This window comes from Silurus aristotelis (assembly GCF_946808225.1).
Source record: "Silurus aristotelis genome assembly, chromosome: 2".
In the NCBI taxonomy this organism is placed as follows: domain Eukaryota; kingdom Metazoa; phylum Chordata; class Actinopteri; order Siluriformes; family Siluridae; genus Silurus; species Silurus aristotelis.
The window spans coordinates 24570194-24590533 of NC_139575.1; the positions used below are offsets into that span (position 1 = coordinate 24570194).

Sequence of the window (20340 nt, forward strand, 5' to 3'; positions counted from 1 at the left end):
GTTGGGCAGTAACACGTTACTGTAACGAAGTTACTTTTGACAGTAACTAATACTGTAATGCGCTACTTTTTTAAATAAACCGTTACCGTTACAGTATATTGCGTATATTTTTTTTTTTAAGTACCGTACCGTACTTTTTTAAATGAATGAATTTCGGCTGAAGTGTAGCCCACAGTCTAAACGGTGGGTCTAAACGGTGGGCTCCAGTGACACATTGTAGGATTTTTGGATGGACCACTGTAAACACGAAGAAGATGCACTGTGGGCGTGTTTCTGTTTATTCAGGTCTGTGCGGCAGTAATGGCGAGTCGAGGCGAGAGCTAGACGAGTTTCTCAAAGTGGAAATATGCTCATTATTTCACTTTGGTTGAGTATAAAGACAAAAACTTTTTAGTCAAATGTAAGCTGTGTCTTTCTGGTTCGAAGGTCGTATCTACTGCGATAAACAGCAACTCCAATCTGTTGAAGCTCCTCCAGGAACTCCATGCCTTCGACGAAGCTAGAAGCCAGAAGCTAACCCAGTGTTCTGTTGTTGATAGTTTTCATACTTAAGCTGTGAAAGGAACATTTTTAAGAGCTCAACACAACAGCTTTTATGATGCAGAAGCCACTTTAGTTTTTGATTTTGAATATATTATTCAGATTGTTTTGTTATTTATTTTAGAAATCCTTGTGATATATTCAGTTTGTGCTGGTCTGACTTAAATAAAATAGTGTTTAAAAATGACTTCGTGTTTAAGTCAGTGTTGTGTTTGTATAGACCATAACGCATAAAAGGGCATTAATGGGAACATTGAATAATAAAAAAAAGTAACTCAAAAGTTACTTTTAACAGTAACGCAATTCTTTTTGGTGTAAGTAATCAACAAAGTAAACGAGTAACTGTAACTAGTTACTATTTGAAATCTGTGCAACTATATATATATATATATATATATATATATATATATATATATATATATATATATATATACACAGTTGCACAGATTTCAAACAAACTTCTTTTACGTCATCATTACGGTGTATTGTTTGTAGAAATTTGAGAAAAAATATTGAATTTAATCCATTTTGGAATAAGGCTGTAACATAAAAATGTGGGAAAAGTGAAGCGCTGTGAATACTTTCCAAATGCACTGTACGCATACTGTTTTGGGGTCAAATTCTGAAATTCTGAGCTTAATATGTAATAAGGTAATAGTAAATATGGAAAGAAGTAGGACCTTTCATTATACCTGACAGTTGACGACTTCTGACGATTAGATGTATGTGACAAAGTTGAAAAAAGTTGAAGTTTAAGCAAATATGGAGTCTCTTTGTGCAGTGGCACTGAATACAGTAGAGCCCATGATCCTGATTAGTTGTGGAAAGTGGGATGCTAGCCACGGATTTAAAATGACGTTACTATGGCAACCAGTAGTAGGAACGCCTACTGGCTACTTCATAGTACAGCGAGTGGCTCCTCCCGGCGCTAGGACCGGGGTAGGAAGGCGGTCCAAGACACCGGTTGATGAGCAGCTTGCAACTCATTCAAGATCTCATACAACGAACAATACCAAGTCTGAGATCCGCAGACGGGAGAGGGGAGTAAAAAGAGAATCGATTGGCATAGTTTAGGTATTGATCATCTCCCTTGGCATCTATAGGAGGGGCTTTAGGCTGTCGGTCCGCCGCTGTGGGTGGCCGATCGCTAACATCTGCATCTGCGGTGAATTCCAGCACCGAGCATCGCCTGGGCACCATGAGCCAGAGGTTCACAGTGAGCGCTTCATCCCGGAGTGACGGCGAGCTGGGAGAAATCAACCAGCTGTTCGAAGGGGACGAGCCCAATCCGAGCTCCTCAGACAAAGAAGGGGCTTCAGATCTCGCAGAGGACCTCGTGAAAGGTAGGATTATAACACACCTGTGCGCGTGCAGAGCAAAGCATCCTTCATGCACTGCCCGGTTATTAGTGCGTGCGAGTGTGTGTGTGCGCGCGCGCGTGTGTGGTACGTGTGCAGAATTTCAAGTGACACATTGCCACTAGATGCGAATCCCAGTGATACATCTTAAATCACATCATGGTTGCTCTGACCATAAATGCACCACACTGCCAGACATGTGCTGATGCCCATACTCATTTCTGATTATCATCATCATGATAGCCTTTCCTACTTCACAGTCCACCTGCTCTCAGCAAATACAATTTCCATTGTGAGTACAGTGCATAGACACATGCAATATACTGCACTCGCGTTCATGGTCATATAATAAATAACATCCTCTAATGTGTCAGTAACAATCAAGCAGGCCTGCTACCAGATCAATGATTTAATCTAAGCAAAAATGCTTAAAATAGTTTGTGTTGCTTAGAGTAGTTCTTGGCTCTACAACGATGGAATTCTATTTCGACATACAATATGAGTATGAAAAAAAAAAATTACAGTGGTAGAAGTTTCAAATCTATTTATGGAGATATGATACTAGATCTCTGACAGCTAGATTGACCTTGCCTAGTGGATCTGGGTCATTTATATATTGAATCAGAGTTTGATATTTTTCATTATTGTCATAATTGCCCCCAAGAATACCTCAAAAGACTGCACTTCCTGCAGTTCCTAATTGTTTCACCTAAAGCAAAATGAGCCACAGGAATTTGTGCAGAAGCAACCTTTAAATATAAAATGCAAAAAGACGGATTATATTTGTGCAATGCTTTGTCTTAGCATGGCATTTTTGTGTGCAGTGACAAACGCCCCTGAAAAGTGTTACAAGCAAAAATGACAGTTCATAGGACATCTATTTTATTCACTCTAACATGCATATGGTTATGCATCCTACCATCCTGCTAGGATGTCAAACACTGCAGAGAGCGCAATATACTGTAGCTTCCTCAGCACGCAGTGTCGGAACTACAACCGGTCTGTGTCTCGACAAATGAGGAAGACTTTTACACGGCGTGCACGTGCAGTCATCTAGATACTGTGTAGCCTTAGTGAAGCACTTGTCTCCAGTTAAATCTCTGACAACGTTTCTATGGCAACAGTTGCCATTTGTTCTGTGATTGGTGGCATGCTAAGTCTGGTTACAAGATGAAAATGAAGCAAAATGGTCTTTTTCAGATTAATCTTTTTTTTTTTTTTATCAAGTGAGTTATGGCTGATTATTATGTTAACATTTATTGCAAATTGTGGTCACAATGGACACACCCCATTTTCATTCTTTCAGGGGTTCATCACTAGATGCCAGCAAGTTTGTACTGGAGTGTGTGAAAAAGCATGAGCAGTAAGCTTGTAAATTTACACTCTGACTGCCCTATATAAAGAAAAATGGTTCCTTGCAATAAAGCGCTGATGTGCTTGAGGTGACAGTGATATTTTTTACTCTACTGCTGATCTTGTTTATATTGAGCACAGAAAGTGAAATTCCTGTTTGCTCTTTCAAGCCACACAAATAGAGGGAGCTAATGGAATTAAATGTTGCTTATGCTTATATACAAAATTCAATTTCAGTAGCTTCACTACTTTCAAAAGGAATTGACTGTTTGCCATGTTTATTCAACATTCACTTTTACAGGAACACTGGTGGACCTGCTCATCCAAAATCATGTGGCAGCTGCACAATGTGTAATGTAATGCAAATACAAGTCATGCATCACATTAAGCGAAAAACTGAATTGGTTGGTTCAAGCTGAATCGATTGTTTCCAGCTACCAGAAAGGTATATGATATAGTAAATCAAATAACTATTTACAACCGTGCTGACCAGAAGAGCATCTCAGCATGCACGAAACATCAACTCTGAGATAAACAGGCTACAACAGCAAAAGACTTCATTGGGTTCCACTCCTTTCATCCAAGAACAAGAAACAAAAACCAAGAATCTGAGGACACCTCATTGTTTGATGCATGTGCAGGTATACTGGTGTTACAGTGAAATAAATGATTTAAATTAGATGTTTGATACTATTTATTTAAAACGCTTTTGCAATCTACTGATTTCCAAATCAGCACCCTTACAGTCATATTTGATGAAGCCCCATCAAATTGCAGTAATCAATATTTCTCTACAATATCCAAAAAGATAGGAGACCAAAGGCTTTCTGCATGATTTATACCCTAAAACAGAGCTGGGCAGTCATTTGCAAAATACTGATTCTCTGTTCCTGCAATCAATTTTGTATTGATTTGGATGTACATACCAATCAGCTTTTGTGGCAAAAGCTCAATGTTATCTCTCTAAAGTTCCTCCTGCATGCTAATTGGCTGATGTTTTGTGATAAATAAAAGTCTTAGAGATTAATACATTGGTGCAGTATACCAAATTCCAGCTCAATCAGACTTACGATTGCCAAGAAACAGTAATCAGAACATCACTTTACATGTTCATGCAACCAGACAAGAGTTACAGCTGTTTGAGTAAACCAAGCTGTCGCTATATTATTTACAAAAATCACCCTATTTTATTCAGTATTCTGAAAATTCCATAAACATATGGAGTCCTTGGACTTTTTTGCAAAAGCAGGTTTTGTAAACGATGCATATACTGTATGATCTATCCTCTCAAAATCCTAAAAATTACAGACAGGGTTTTTAAGCACCTTGTGCTTGAACCCCAAATTGTGTGTATTTTTAGATGTATAATGTGCTGCTAATTTGGTTATTGATGCATGGTCACTGTCTGTACACTCTGGTTAATAATTTGAGTGGGCATGCTGGCAGAGAGCATTGTCAAGCTTAATGGCAGCCAGCCGAATAGCAGAAAATCTCTACCAGCATTATTACGAACAGCATGGCAGAACGCTTCAGGTAATGAGTTTGGAGCTAAAATGTGTCTTCTGTAAGTCCTGGGTCTTCTTATCTCTAATCATACTAGTGTATAGGGCTAACAGAAACGGTAATACTTTAATGCCAAGAGAAAATGCCATTGTTCAATACGTCATTAAAGTGGACAAAGAGTATAAGAATATGAACATGTCATGTGATAATGTACAGAAAATTCATCAGCGATGAGGATTATTTGAAGTGGGTTTGTGGGAAATTTTGTTATTAGATATTAGGGGTGGTCATTACACATATTTAAAAGCATAATATAAAAAAATGGAGCATGAAATAAATAGTAAAAAAAGAAAATCTAAAAAGAAATAAGGATGGTTATTTTTCTTTTCCTTAAAATAAGGTAGCTACTGCCTGTGAGATTTTTCATTTTCTGCATTGTGTGCCTCTCTGTTATGGTTTTGATAGTTATGGCTGAGCATCCTGGCCCCAGCTGGGTGTTATGATTATTAGAAATAAATGTAGCACATGCATATATCTTTTGTCTCTGGCTCTTGTATTACAGAAGACTGGCTCTCCAGACACAGGCTTAGTCTATGTCTGGCAAACCATCCCTGAGGGTGTGCAGTTTAGTGAAAATAATTTGTTTCAGACAGGTGTGCAGCCATTATTTTCACATATATAATGATATATATAAAGTCTATTTTGCTAACTTATGTAAAAAATACTGAGGTTAATCCAGTTCAAAGAAAATGTATTGTATCACTTGAATCTTTGTGGCATGTGGATCATTTGTGTGTGTGTGTGTGTGTGTGTGTGTGTGTGTGTGTGTGTGTGTGTGTGTGTGTGCGTGCGTGCGTGTGTGTGTGTTTTGTTCAAGACTAAGGAAATTAAAGGAATGAAAAAGAACAAAATATTCCTGAATGGAATATAAGCAAGAGGACACCAGGATGCCTGCATTTTTGCTGCACAGATGTGATGTCTGCTATGTCATTTTTTAATAAAATTTGTTGACAGAAAGGTAGATTTTCTTAATATAGATAAATAGCAACTTTTCCCCAATATCTTCTGAACTATGTCTCTGTCCAATCACCTTGTAACCACAACCCTGGCTTCACAGTGCAGCAGACTTAAGTGACCTAGGTGGCTTGGCAGTTCTCGACTCATACCACCACCGATACGTACATAACATTTCATTCTACTTCTTTTCATTCCAGTCATTGAGGCTGTGTATCAGGCTGTCAGAATGGTTTGTAACAAGTGCTGCACCTTGCCAGACAATAACAAACAGCACTCATACTTGGGGCAAATATCACACTTTATTGAGACTGGGAATCCGTTAATGTGTTAAAACCACTTGTTATTGAGGATAAGAGTCATTTCAGCGTGTTAATACTGTTTCCTGTTGAGGAAGAGAATTGCTTAAGGGCTTGATACCTAAGGCTGTTAAGGCTATAGAGGATAAGAATCACTCATTCTGTTTAGGATGAGTATCACTCAAACCTACCACAGAGCGCACCCCTTCTATAACCCTGTCTGGAGTTTGCATAGCCTGTGAAGCTAGCTTCACACGTATGGCCTGTGCAGTCTGTGCAGGTTTCAAATAACACAGCTTATTTTTTTACTTTCAGACTTTGAGATTCGACATAAGATATCAGGAGCTCTGCCTGGTTCATTAGATACTATTGTCTGCATAGCAGTCAGCCTGTCAAAATAAGCCAACGTAAAGAACCCTGAGATGATATGTCAGCTCATGTATGTGGAAGCCGAGGAATTGTCTATGTGCCACAGCAGCTTGAATTTCTCCCTTTCTGGAAAAACAAAATATCAGTTAATATCACTGGTGGTAGTTTTTTAGCATTTGGTGGTGGCTAACTGAGAAACTCTAAGTGATGCCCTGTGGACAGTGTGCTCAGTAGTCACTGGTCTGTTATCAAGCTGTGTTGCACCTGGAAGAGGGACCATTACTGTTGGCCATGTGATTTCAGAACCAACATCATGATCTCCTCACACTTGTAGTAAACCATGCCTTAAAGACTTCAGCAGAGCCTGTTCTGGAAAAAAAAAAAAACACCTTTGTGTTCTGGCCTGCAATGCCTCCTGCATGTCCCAGAGCTCTGCTGCAGTCAATCTGTGGCATTATGTTTTTAATCATACAAACAAAAGAAGGTGATCATTTGGTACTTCCTGTGTATGTACACTAGAGTGCTTTCCAGGTACCAACTTGTGAATCTATATTTGGCAGAGGATTGAATACATTTTGCCAAGGCAGCTTTAACACCAGCCTGTAGGACATTTATACTGCTGCTGGTCTATGCTTCTGCTTTTCACTCTGATCTTCCGTCTGCTTCAATATCAAGCTACCTACACATTCTGCTGAAGCCACTGAGGATTTGCCACTTTATGCAGTTGTATTTGGCTCACCCAAACTCTGATTTCTGACTTTTTAGATGTTGCATTTCTGTTAACAGCTCTTGCTCTATTCCCAGTGGCACAGCCTTTCTGTACCAATGCAGTGTCAAATCCCTCTTCCCTGTGCAGTCAAGCTCTTGCTGCTTGCCTTTCGAATTTCTTGCTGGCGCTGCAACCGCGTTTGCTGTCTGCTTCACTCTATAATTGCTCATTTGTATTTTGTCCCAATTGTTTATTGCTTTGGATTAAAGCATCAGCCAAATAAAGTAAATATAAATTAATCATTTGAATTCAATTAAAAGATAGTGGACCATGTGTCTTGTTCAGCTCCAAGTTAATTATCTAGCTTCTCTTGGTGAAATCTGTCAAACAGTAGCCTATGCTATTCACTTATGCTTAATATGTTCCTTATGACTTAATCAAACAACAATAACAAAACTCCTCAACAAGACTAGAACGGCAAGGAGGATGAGTGTAACAAAGCAAAAGCCTTTCATAAGCTCCATATATGAAATAACAGCCACAAGGTGCTCACTTTGCTTTGGGCACTCAGCAAGAAAAGAAGCAAACAGAAAAAAAAATACTACTTGCTCCAAAGGAAACCATTCTGAGAGTCAGGAAGAGCGGGTACAAAATCCTTCAGTGTGCTTGTACTGTACCTGGCAACCAATATACCTGTTTCAAACTGATATTTTAATCAAATCGTATCACATATTTACTTCTAATGTATAATGGTATAATGGTGAATAAAAAAAAGAATTATAATTTATTAAAATTATTATAATTATAAATAATAATTTGGTTAAAAAAAAAATTCAGGGGACTTTAGTGGCAATATCTGTCGAAATCTAAAATGCCTCTGACTCAATGTCAAACAGTGAAATCTACTAAACCTATTAATCAAAATAAACATTAGTAAAATCAATATACAGCTTGTTCCTAGCCCTACCTTGGTTTGTGTTTTCACCGTTTTTTCTCAATTGACCACAACACTGTATCATTTTCCAAAAAGGTCTGCCAGGTCAGGATGTGCTGCCAGAGCAACACTGTTGTTTTAGTTAATGTTTTGTGTTTGAGGACTGTACTGTTATCATTGGCTGCTTTGCCTGAACTCTGTTCCAGGTCAATTGCTGCTCAAATAAAACTAAAAGGCCATCACTCTATTGGACATGCTAATTATTTGTCATGCAACAATGAATTGTTGACTAGCCATTCTTTTTCACAATGACTTTTTTTTGTTTTTGGTTACAACCATGTTTAGACTTACATGAAGCTGGTGGAGCTGTATTATGGCATATTGGTTGTCAGGTGATTGAGATGTGAGGCTAACAGCTTATTGTCTTGCACTTTATCTGCATATTTCAGAGGAGTAATAATGTTTTCTCTCTTTTGGATTGAGGTTGTGCTGGGAATAATCTCTCTATGTCTGAACCTCCTTTTATCATGCTTCAACCCACTCTTTAATTTTTGTAATTACTAAGAGCCCGTAATTTGCATTAATTTTATTATTTTTTTTTTATAGCAGATTTCAGTTCATGCCACACAATGGCTGTTAATTTTATTTTATTAAATTCATACTCTTCAAACCTGTTTAGTGGTTTTGTACATATATTTTCATGTGGTGCTTTAAAAACTTTAACCGGTTTATTAAATTTACAAACCTGCTAATTCTTCTTTTCAAAAAATGAAAATTATGATGGTCTGATAGTCAAAAGATATGGATTCTTTAGCGTTTTATGTACAGCTTCGAAATTTCTCTTACAAAAAAAAAAAAAAGCGAAAATCCTGACAATTCTACCTATCGAGGGAGTGAATGAATAAAGAATAGGAGGAATGAAGACAGTTAAGTAGAACATATCTTTTATAAAATTAAATATTGAATGTAAAACAGACACACATATACACACTTATATACACATCTGTATTTCCACAATTGAATTAAATTTTTCCTTATATGTAAATACTGTGTATGTAAATAAATAATATTTCATACATTATTTAACCAAGCAAACAATTTAATTTAGAAAATAAACAAAAATTTATATTGTTGATGTTTAAATGTTATTAATAAGAAACTGCCTTAAATATGAAAAAATGACAAGCAATTTTATCTTTTCCATTTCTTCTCCCCACTGCACCGAAATTAACCCAAACTGTGACTTAAAAGCCGAGGTACAAACCGAACCATGAATTTTGTTTATCGTTGCACCCTGATTATATGTACATTATCTCACAAAAGTGAGTACACCCCTCACATTTCAGCAACCATTTTATTGTATGTTCTTAAGGGACAATACTATAGAAATAAAAAAAATAATAGAGTAGTCAGGTTGTCTTCAGCAAACCTTTGCGAAGCCGATTGGAACCCTTCATGGAAACCTCTGTATGACCCTGGCCAATGTACTGTAACTCAGTTTCAGGGTGTTACCGATCTTCTTATAGCATCAGCCATCTTTGTGGAGAGCAACAATTTTAATTCTTAAATCCTCAAAGAGTTCTTTACCATGAGGTGCCATGTTGAACATTCAGTGTTCAGTATGAGAGACCTATAGAAGAACACTCATAGGAATTATGTAGTAAACAAAAAAGTTTTAAATAACAGAGAATATGTATTATATTTTCAATTCTTCAAAGAACCCACCTTTTCCTTTTAATGAAAGCTTTGCACACACTTGCCATTCTTTCAGTCAGCCTTGTGGGATAGTCACCTGGAAGGGTTTTCAAACAATCTTGACAAATTCCCAGAGGTGGTGAGTGCTTTTTGGCTGCTTTTCCTTCTATCTCTGGTCCAGCACATCCCAAACCATCTTAACTGGGTGATTAACAGGTCAGATCATTTCTCCATGAATACGATTACAGGCAGCAAAAGTAGTAAAAACATCAGTGTCCTAAAGGTTTAATGTAGAGTTCATTAGAGTGATTGTTGGTTGACCTGCTGGTTCTGGTACAAATAGCCCTGTTCCTGGCTGGAAGGAGATTAAACAGTTTGGGACTGGCATGGACCAGAAGTGCTGAGAATCAAAAGGAGACAAATGGAAAAAGGAGAAACAATATCTGAATATTTTTGTTTTGTACTGAATATTAAACTCTTTATTACTAATAATGATGACGTATGACTTCAGGCTGTACTTGACACGTTACTAATAGAGCATGTTCAGCAAGACCCACAAGTGGCTTATTAGTAAGAAGCAAAGAGACATTGCCACTGCTAATCATTTAACTAGATGTTAATTTGGGGTCTTTTCATGAGTGTAACTATGTTTTCAGAAATGCCAGGAACATGATTAATTACATCTCCTACATTGGGTTGCAAACCAAAGGGTGTGCCACCAGCCTGATTAAATTAGCCATTTAAATGACTGCTACAATTGTTCCAATGCTCGGTATTGTGTATATTTGCATATGCCACAATATTATGATTGTACTGTGCACATTCTGCTGACTGGTAGAGAACCTGTGTGTGCCATGTGTTACTGTACCTACTTATTAGTACGTCCCTGAGACAAGTAAGTTATATCATGGAGGAGACATTGTATTATAGATACCACCCTCAATGTGAATAGAGTTGAAACCCTCTTTTCAGAAACCCTTAAAATCAGCTTCTTGCTTTGTTTTATGTGAAACTGTTGGGGAAAAAAACAGCTGTAATAAAAATTTAGTCTCATGTGTCACCATTCTAAGCTGTGCATTCAGAAAGTATTCATACATATTTACACTTCATACCCCATGCTGGATTGCTCTATACCCTCAATTTCATAGTTCGGCAGCTATAGGTTCTTCTTTTTAAGTATTTAAAGAGGTCATTGTGCTTTAAAACGCTTCAATATAGTGGACATTTCAGTATCCTTCCCTGGATTTGACACAGTATTTTTTTTTTGCTTAGATGTGTTTCTTTCCAAATCATGTGCATGCAATTGAATTTGGTACAGGTGGACTACAATGAAAGTGTAGATACATCTCATAGATGATTGTGAGATATGAGATGTGCCAGAGATAAATTTACGGTCTGAAATCTCAAGTGAGTACAAACTGAACCATGAATTTTGTGTACCGTTACACACAGAATATACAGTGGTGTGAAAAAGTGTTTTCCTGATTTCTTATTTTTTTGCACGTTTGTCATACTTTAATGTTTCAGATCCTCAATTTATTTTAAATATTAGTAAAAGATAACACAAGTGAACACAACATGCAGTTTTTAAATGAAGGTTTTTATTATTAAGGTGAAACAAAATCCAAAACTACATGTCCCTGTGTAAGAAAGTGTCTGCCCCCCCTGTTAATACTGTGGTTTATCACACCTGAGTTCAATTTCTCTCACCAGACCCAGGCCTGATTACTGCCACACCTGTTCGCAATCAGGTCCTATTTAATAGATTACTTGACAAAGTGAAGTAGACTAAAAGATCCTCAAAAGCTAGACATCATGCCGAGATCCAAAGAAATTCAGAAACAAATGAGAGAGTAATTGAGATCTATCAGTCTGGAAAAGGTTATAAAGCCATTTCTAAAGCTTTGGGACTCAAGCGAACCACAATGAGAGCCATTATTCACAAATGGCAAAGTGGAGAACAGTGGAGAACCTTCCCCTGAGTGATCTGCTGACCGAATTGACCTCAAGGGCCCAATGACGACTCATCCAAGAGGTCACAAAAGACCCCACAACAACATCCAAAGAACTGCAGGCCTCACTTGCCTCAGTTAAGGCAAGTGTTCATGACTCCACCATAAAAAAAAAACCGGCCAAAAGTTGAGTTTCAAGATGAAAACTGCTGCTGAGCAAAAAGAACATAAAGGCTCGTCTCAGTTTTGCCAGAAAACATCTTGATGATCCCCAAGACTTTTGGGAAAATACTCTGTAGACTGACGAGACAAAAGTTGAACTTTTTGGAAGGTGTGTGTTCAATTACGTCTGGCGTAAAAGTAACACCGCATTTCAGAAAAAAGAACATCATACCAACAGTAAAATATGGCGGTGGTAGTGTGATGGTCTGGGGCTGTTTTGCTGCTTCAGGACCTGGAAGACTACAAAACACACCAGCAAGTCCACCTCTGACTGCCTGAAGAAAATCTAAATAAAGACTTTGAAGTGGCCTTGTCAAAGTCCTGACCTGAATACTATTGAGATGCTGTGGCATGACCTTTAAAAGGCGGTTGATACTCGTAAACCCTCCAATGTGGCTGAATTACAACAATTATGCATAGATGAGTGGACCAAAATTCCTCCACAGCACTGTAACAGACTCATTCTCACACTCGCACTCACACTCAAATAAGAAATCAGGAATGGCGCAAACACCTTTTCACACCACTGTATGTACAGTATCTCACAAAAGTGAGTACACCCCTCACATTTCATCAACCATTTGATTTTTATAAGGTAAAATACTATAGAAATAAAAAATGGATATACTTAGAGTAGTCAGGTTGTTTTCAGCAAACTGTTTGTGGTCTTTCTTCTGAGCCACCTTCAGAAGAGGCTTCCTTTGGGGACGACGGCTCTGCAAATCCTCAGAGTTCTTTGCCATGAGGTGCTGTGTTAAGCATCCAGTTGTCAGTATGAGAGATTTGTACTTAAAGAACCAAATTTGAATTGCTATAATACAAAATACTGCACAATTTTTATTTTTTTTTTAGCTTAGATGGGTTTCTTTCCAAATCATATCCATGCAATTAATTTGCTATAGGTGGACTCCAAAGTGTAAAAACATCTTGAAGATGATTGCAAGATATGAGATGTGCCAGAGATAAATTTTAGGTGTGAAATCTCAAGTGAGAGAAGTGTTACTGTAGCTCAGTGGTTAACGGTGATAGAGTTCTGATTGGAAGGCTGTGGAAGATTCAAATCCCTACCAAGCTGCCACTGCTGTGTCCTTGAGTACGGCTTTTAACAATCAACTGCTCAGCTGTTGGAATGAGACAATTGTACATTGCTAAATAAGGGTGTCTGCCAAATGCTGTAAGTGTCATTGTGAAGAGTTTTTCATACAATTCTAAAGTTATCATTAATCTGTTTGTTCTTTGTCATTATGGAGAATGGAGAGTAGATGAATGTAAAATGACACTATTTTTGCTTAAGACGTACAAAATGTGAAAACATTATGGTCTCAATATTTTCTGAATGCACTGTTTGTTGGTTTTCCCTTCAGCCAAATGAAAGAAAGCAAGGAATAAAACAGTATAGGGAAAGATGCATATGGCATAAGGCAGAAATTATTGAAGGTAATGGTTATTGTTTTCATATAGCAACTTAATTGTATTTTCCTTTTATGCTACAGCAATTCATCATTGAGTAGATGTTTTATGAATTATAGAATGACAGCTTGTACTATTAATCTGTTGATATTTATGCTACATTTTAATAGGTATTCTTTTTGTATGAAAGACAGAGTGCCATTTGGTCACAATTTTAGCTTAATAACAGTTTACAAGTTCTTACCAGCTTAAGGTTGAATCTTATTTAACATTCAGAGACCAATATGTTGCCTCTGAATTTATTTGTTTTATTTGTAATAAGTTGTAACTTATTAAGAGCCTTTACTGGTGAAAAATCACAATGCTAGCATTATATTGAAATATAATGAAAGTCACAATCGGTATTATACAAACCTTTCTATAAATGCCCTGAAATCTCTGGCAATCTGATCCATTTCCATGCATTTTTTTTTATATTTAGTAGAATTTATCTATACATAAAACATTAGGTATGGATCACAGAGGTGTACGTTTTGACCTTGGTGTTTTCTTCAGGGCATCTGTAATGCAATGCTGTCACTTTGTAAAAAATAAAGAAAGTATATTGTGTATGGTTGAACAGAATATTGATTTTACTAAAAGCAGGAAAAAAATAACATTGTGGTTCCAAAGTATGCACACACATGCACTGATTAGCATAATATAGATTTTGAACATTCACCTGTGCAGCATCATCATTAAAGATATCAATTCTAAGCAGGCATTTTCAATTGTTATTGTAATGTAATTACAAGTACAATCAGTTTGCAGTATCATGATGCAGCTTTTTAACTAAATAAAACATTTCTTTGCCTAGAAGAGCAGATTTCCAGAGAAACATCTTTGTTCCTCTGTTTGAGTATACATATTAAACTTATTTTGGAATCTGCTGCCTTTTATGTCCACCTTGCACTGATGAATGTGTTCATGAATAGAGCAATACAGTAAATTTTTGCAATGAGCATTTTCTCATGAACTTGCTGCTGTTGTGAGTTCAGGGTTTATGAAAAATCATCAATCAACCTCGGTGACTGTCTAAAGTTATACATTTATACAATTCGGAATTTAGGACGCTGAATATAATTAGCATTACAACATTATTCTATATGCAGTGATGTCAATTTACCACTATGGAGCGAACCAATGATTTAGATGTCGGATTTTAGCTATGCACTGTGAGAAAACCTAATTGTCATTGATACTGTTTAGTTATACAATAACGTTTTTCTCAACAGACTCAAATTTCTGTTCAGCCATTATAAAGAGAGTATATCTTATTTATAGTATACACTATTTATAGCCTTTATATTATAATCTCTATAAACATTTATAATTGGCTTGAATATTGGGTAGAATTTTAAACGGTTCTATGTACCTTCTTTTAAAAACAGCAGGGGGCAGTTGTGTTCTTCAGTTCTTTATGTGGCTGAACGTCAAGGGAGAAAACATTAAAGCATGTCTCTGCTTTTTTCTCTGCGTCTATGTTATATATCACGGGTTGGGTAAAGCGATGGGGAAGGAATACCGTCAGCATTGAGTAAAGCCTGTGTAAGCCTGTTACATAATGCAGTGTCTGTATTAAGATAGAGAGTGAGAGTGAAGAGAAGCACTATCTAGGAAATCAAGGGGAAAAAAGGCGTTTGCACATTTCTAGGAACTATCTATTTCACATAATGTAATACACAGCACTTGTGTATTTGAAGAACTTATGCTATCACATTGAGGATCCAATTGATCTTGTGGAAATGAACACTTCTGTGTACCTTATTTTATTTTTTTAAGCACCTACTTAATTTATAATGAGTGTTACAATGGCTTTCCCTTCTTCCCTGCATACTCTAAATGTAAAAAAATGGTTCTCAGACACTCAGCTGTTTAGAATTCGGGTCTAACTGTCATACAGAAAAAGTCAGCCTCATCAAGAGCCTTTTTTTTGTTTGTTTTGCTTTGTGCTTTCTTGAGGCGTAAAGCATCTCTTGCTATAGCAGTATGTCCTTGTCAGTATAGGTAGATGTTGCTTTTGGTTTCATCATCGTTTCCAGAAACAGCTTAACTTAGATCCCAAGACACAACGGTGTTATATTCCTCTGAGCCGCACTTTCCTTTTCACAACAATGTGCTACCTGCATGCTTCTGCTAATCTGACATTTTCAAGTAAGCAATGATTTGTATTCGTATTAAAGCATATGTTTGGTTATTTGGGAACTGCGCTTTACACATGACTGCAACCAATCAGATCACACTATGTTCCATTCTACAGTGAAATGCAATTGAATCCAGATAGTGTTTTAATGTATAACTACAGCAGCTGGAATCGAGGCCAGGGAAACTGGTCTGAGGTCAAATTTAATCGTCGGACAATGCAGGTCAGTGTGAGGCAGCAGTGATTTTCAGCTATGGCAGCACTCTCAATTTCTTAGCACAGAACAGGTGAGAGATAGAGGGGGGTGTTTTATGACAACAATTGGCATTAAAGCCTCCTATTATCTAATGCTTTAATAAAAGGAGGGGTGGAGAAGAGAAGGGCTTTTCACTCTGCTTTATTCTGTGTAATAGGTGGTATTTAATTAACACTGCAGAGCTATTGAACAATGACTTTGTCAGGACCAGGAGGTCCAATACTTTTGATTGTTTTTAGCAACGCTTGACTTTGAAGCACATTCACTCAAAATGACCAGCATGCTTTATGATTCTTTTAACTCAGTATATTCATTGGGAAAAGTAGATACTTTTTCTATCTTCATCACCTTCTTATCTTGTAACCTCTCTCTTTTCCCCCACTTGCTGTCTGCCCTTGTCTCATTGCTGGTACCTACAGGCTTTTATTGAAAATGAAATAGTGGTGAAGTGTATGTAAGGAAAAAGTTGCTGCTTGATTCTTGAGCATGAGCTAGAGGAAATGTGCTGCCGCTATATATTTATAAGCTTGACTGGTATTATGAGGCCCAAAAACAAATTTTACCACCACCATCACATCAGTGTGTATTATTGACACAATCCAGGATGGTTTGTGGATTCATATTGCAGATGCCACATGCTAATCAATCATCTATGTGTCACAGTAGAAATCGAGTTTCATTAGGCTAGGTGAAGGATTTCTAATTTTCAACTCCCTAGTTTCAGTGACTGTATCCACTGTAGCCAGGTATTCTTGTTCTTCTGCTCTTGTAGCCAATCTGCCCCAATTTTGGACATCTTAAGGTGCATTAAAACACGCTTTTCTGCTCAATTGAATTGTAAAAAGTAGTCAGTTAAGATAGTGTAGCCTTCTGGTCAGCTCTATCCAGTGTGGCCATTTTATTTAGATATCCCTCATGAGTACAGACAGCTACTGAATTTCTGTTCACATTATTGCACAAACTCAATGAGACAAACTCTAGAAATTCAGAAGTTTCACATAGTCGAAAAAACACTGAGGTCTTTTTTTTCCCCATTGGGATATTTGATGTGAACATTAACAGAAAACTTTATTTATTGCACATTTTATCATTTTGTCATTAGTGTCACAGGAGGTAATTCATCTCCAACAGCTGAACAGTGTCAAACAGGTGACTTCAGGTCTTGGTGTCCACATGACCAACTGTCAGATTGCACACAAAATGTAAGTAATTAGGCACTTGGATCTTATCAGTCATGACAGTGAGGCAGATTAAATGCTCTGGAGCCTTGCTAATTATCAGTTTGCAAGTGTCAGGCTGGGAAGAAAAGGTAGACATGGTAATGAAGGTGGCACGTGGGTTTGGCATGAAAAGATATGCAAATAATTTGCACATTGAAATAGTCACGGGAAAAATTAACCAAAAATATATTGTAATGTTTATCGTAATGTTTTTTGTTTGTTTGGGTTTTTTTTTTTTTTATTCTGCACATATCTTTACCTGTCCAGGGTTTTTGGAGGTTATAATTTGGGCCTGAAAGCAAAGCGGAAGATGACTTAATAAAACAAAGTGGTGCACTTAGAGCATCAACACTAAAACACTCTTCTGCCCCTCTGTTTTTCACACCAGCCAACACATTACCTTACCCCCTGGAGATGTGTTCTCCTCTGTGTGTGTGTGTGTGTGTGTGTGTGTGTGTGTGTGTGTGTGTGTGTGTGTGTGTTTGGAGGTACATAGCGCATTAATCCATCTGAGCAGGTTTGCTGTGAGCTCCCACTACTGTCTTTTCTTATCTATCATATACCCAGCTTAAAGGTCATATCTGTCAGCTCAAGGGCTCTTTTACCCACATTTAATACACACAGGGAACAGTACAATCACTCCCTTGTGCCCATTTAATAATACAAAGAACATTTCATTGAAACTTGTCTATAAGAACAACATTTGCAAATGTACCATGACAGGGTACTAGTCTAATACAAACTGCTGCAGAATGCTGAAACAATTTTTTTTTTAATTCTGCATTTGTACTAGGGTTTTATTTTAGCAATCAACTACTGCAATCAAGAGCACTCGTGTTGTGCTGGGATTTCGAGCACACGTGCCTAGTCTCTGCGACAAGCTGACACAGTTGGCTTTCAGCTCGGGTACAGAAGGCTGCTGTCTTTGATGGATCTTTCTCGCATGTTCCATTTCCAGTCGATCCATAACTAACGCGTCAAAGCCACATTCACACATATGGACGAAAGTCTGCACGGCAGATGAAACCCGATGCGTCGTCAGCCAGAGGAAGTTCCTTCCTCTAATATGATAATACTGTGTTGGGGCCTTGATATGATAATTTTGTGTTGCGTAGTGCTATTGTCTCTTGCCTCTATTTAAACTTCATGCGCTTCGTTTCATTTATGAATACTACAGGTTGCCTGATGCATTTTTTGCATCATAATTTTATCCTTGCTACCATTTTTTTTGGTTTGTTTGTTTATAATAGTAATAGTACTGATGATAGTGTATTTGGCCAAAGAGAAGGCAGAATATCATACTGTTCATTTGGTTGTTTTGCAGAGCTAATGATCGTTCCTTACCAAAAACCAAAAAAACTATGAGCATAAAATGCACAAATGTAAATGATTGGAACATGATTGTATTGGGGCTTAAGCCCTCCCATACCTGTCAGCCCACAGATGGAAAAGAGATGGATTGTATCCCTTGCTCTCCCTTCTGGTGGGAATTGAAGAATTTAAATTTCATTCTTTATTTCTCTCTCTCTCTCTCTCTCTCTCTCTCTCTCTCTCTCTCTCTCTCTCTCTCTCTCTCTCTCTCTCTCTGTCTAATGTTATTTTGCATTTCTTTTCATCATAATGTTGCAGACACAAAGGCTTCAGTATGGCATATCTTTCTTCCTCTGCTTCTCTGACTCTGCACAGGTTAACTGCAACAACATGAGAATTTACATAACAAAAAAGCATTCACATATTCTTGAAGGATGGAAAAAATACAGGGAGAGACTCTAATATTTTCATTCGGATCCTTATTTGCATATGAAACAAATCATTATCAAGAGGACCAAATCTTTTTTTTTTTTTTTTTGCAACTGAGACGTCTGCCATCGTATCAAAAATAAAATCCTACACAGGCTCGAAGCAAACTTAAAAGATTACATATTATATTTGACAGGTGGCATGGGGCTATAGTGGGTAGTGTTGCTATCTCTCAGCTCCACAGACTCCAGTTTAGTCCTCAGCTCCGATTACAGTTTGCTTGGATTTGTGCATGTTCCTCAAGCTGCATCCACATTAATGTGGATAAAAAGCCTTGACATGCTTTTGTCCACCAAAAATTAAGCAAGGTATTTTTGGTCATGTAATACAGTCATTCACCCATTCAACTCAATGCATGCATGGGCAGTATAGAGGTGGAGGCATTTTCACACATTTTTGTGTGGACAAGCAATATTTGGAAACGGTTTTAAGTGTCTACGTAAGTTTGGGTTTTCCAGTGTCCTCCTAATGCCCAACAAATACAAATAGGTCGGACCCAGGATCCCAGATTTGTATTATTTTTCCCAGAATAAAGCACTTACCAAAGATGAGTGAGTTGTATTTCTCATTATGTAGTAATGATAGTCTGAAATCACATCATGACCTGTCTAATGCAATGCTGGTAAATTCTGGTGTTGCAGGCATGTTAGAATTTTGATACGTGTCCTGTAGACCTAATTCACCACAATTCACCACGCAGAATTCACACATACATAATGAAATTACATTCCAGATGGCAGAAACAGTATGACTTATTTTGTGTATTCCTAAGCTGGGTATAAGATGTGCAATTATACAACCCCTCAACTACACTACCACATCACATCCTCGCTCTTTTTCTCTATCTACTTAATTATTTAGTTATTTATCTTTTATCTCTAATGTAAATATAGTATAAATTGTACTGTTTGTGCTGCTGTATTACATGAATATATCCCTGGAAATTTTTCATGTATTAAATGCATATGTGGGGAAAAAAAAAAAGGTTGAGGGAGTGGGGGTGCTCTAATCCAAGCACTTGTCCTTGGTGTTCTTCAGGTTGAGGGCCCGAATTTGCCCCCGGGTAACATTCTTGTTGACAACTTCCCAATAAAGGGCAACATTGCTATAACCTTGAGTGCAATTCCACGCTGTATGACTTTGCAGTCAAAGAAAGCTTGCAATTCCAGCTTGCAATTTCTTCTGACTTAGCTCGTCCACGCTTTGCATTCCTTTTTTCATTATAACCAGAGTGTAAAAAAGAAACTTTTTCAGTATAATCCCCCTATGAAGAAAGAGAAATAGTTTGAACAGTGGGGTCCGGCTTTCATAACACCTGCATAAAGTTGACTAATAGGGTTCTTATATGTATGTGCGTGTGGTGTTTTTTCAGTAAATTGGTATTTTTTTAATGAACAATAAAAGTAAAGAAGGTTCATTGCTTCTTTCTTATAATTATAAACTGCTTTACATGACAGTGCCTTCTGGGTAAGTTCTGCTCTTCCGATCTTATTGTTTCACTGCCTCAGCTCTCTCAGGGCTCAT

The 20340-nt window shown here is 37.4% G+C and overlaps 1 protein-coding gene across 7 annotated transcripts in view; it reads left to right on the forward strand.

Annotated features, from left to right (window-relative positions):
• Positions 1-1440: 1440 nt before the first annotated feature.
• slc12a5a (solute carrier family 12 member 5a) overlaps positions 1441-20340 on the forward strand; it is a 137320-nt gene continuing 118420 nt past the window's right edge. For all 7 annotated transcript variants that reach the window (XR_014531461.1, XR_014531462.1, XM_083529067.1 and 4 more), the window contains exon 1: positions 1441-1883. Coding sequence is in view for 5 of the 7 variants with exons in the window: in XM_083529067.1 (XP_083385193.1) it covers positions 1739-1883 (145 nt within the window). In the remaining 2 variants the exon portion in view is untranslated. The remainder of the gene's footprint in view (positions 1884-20340) is intronic.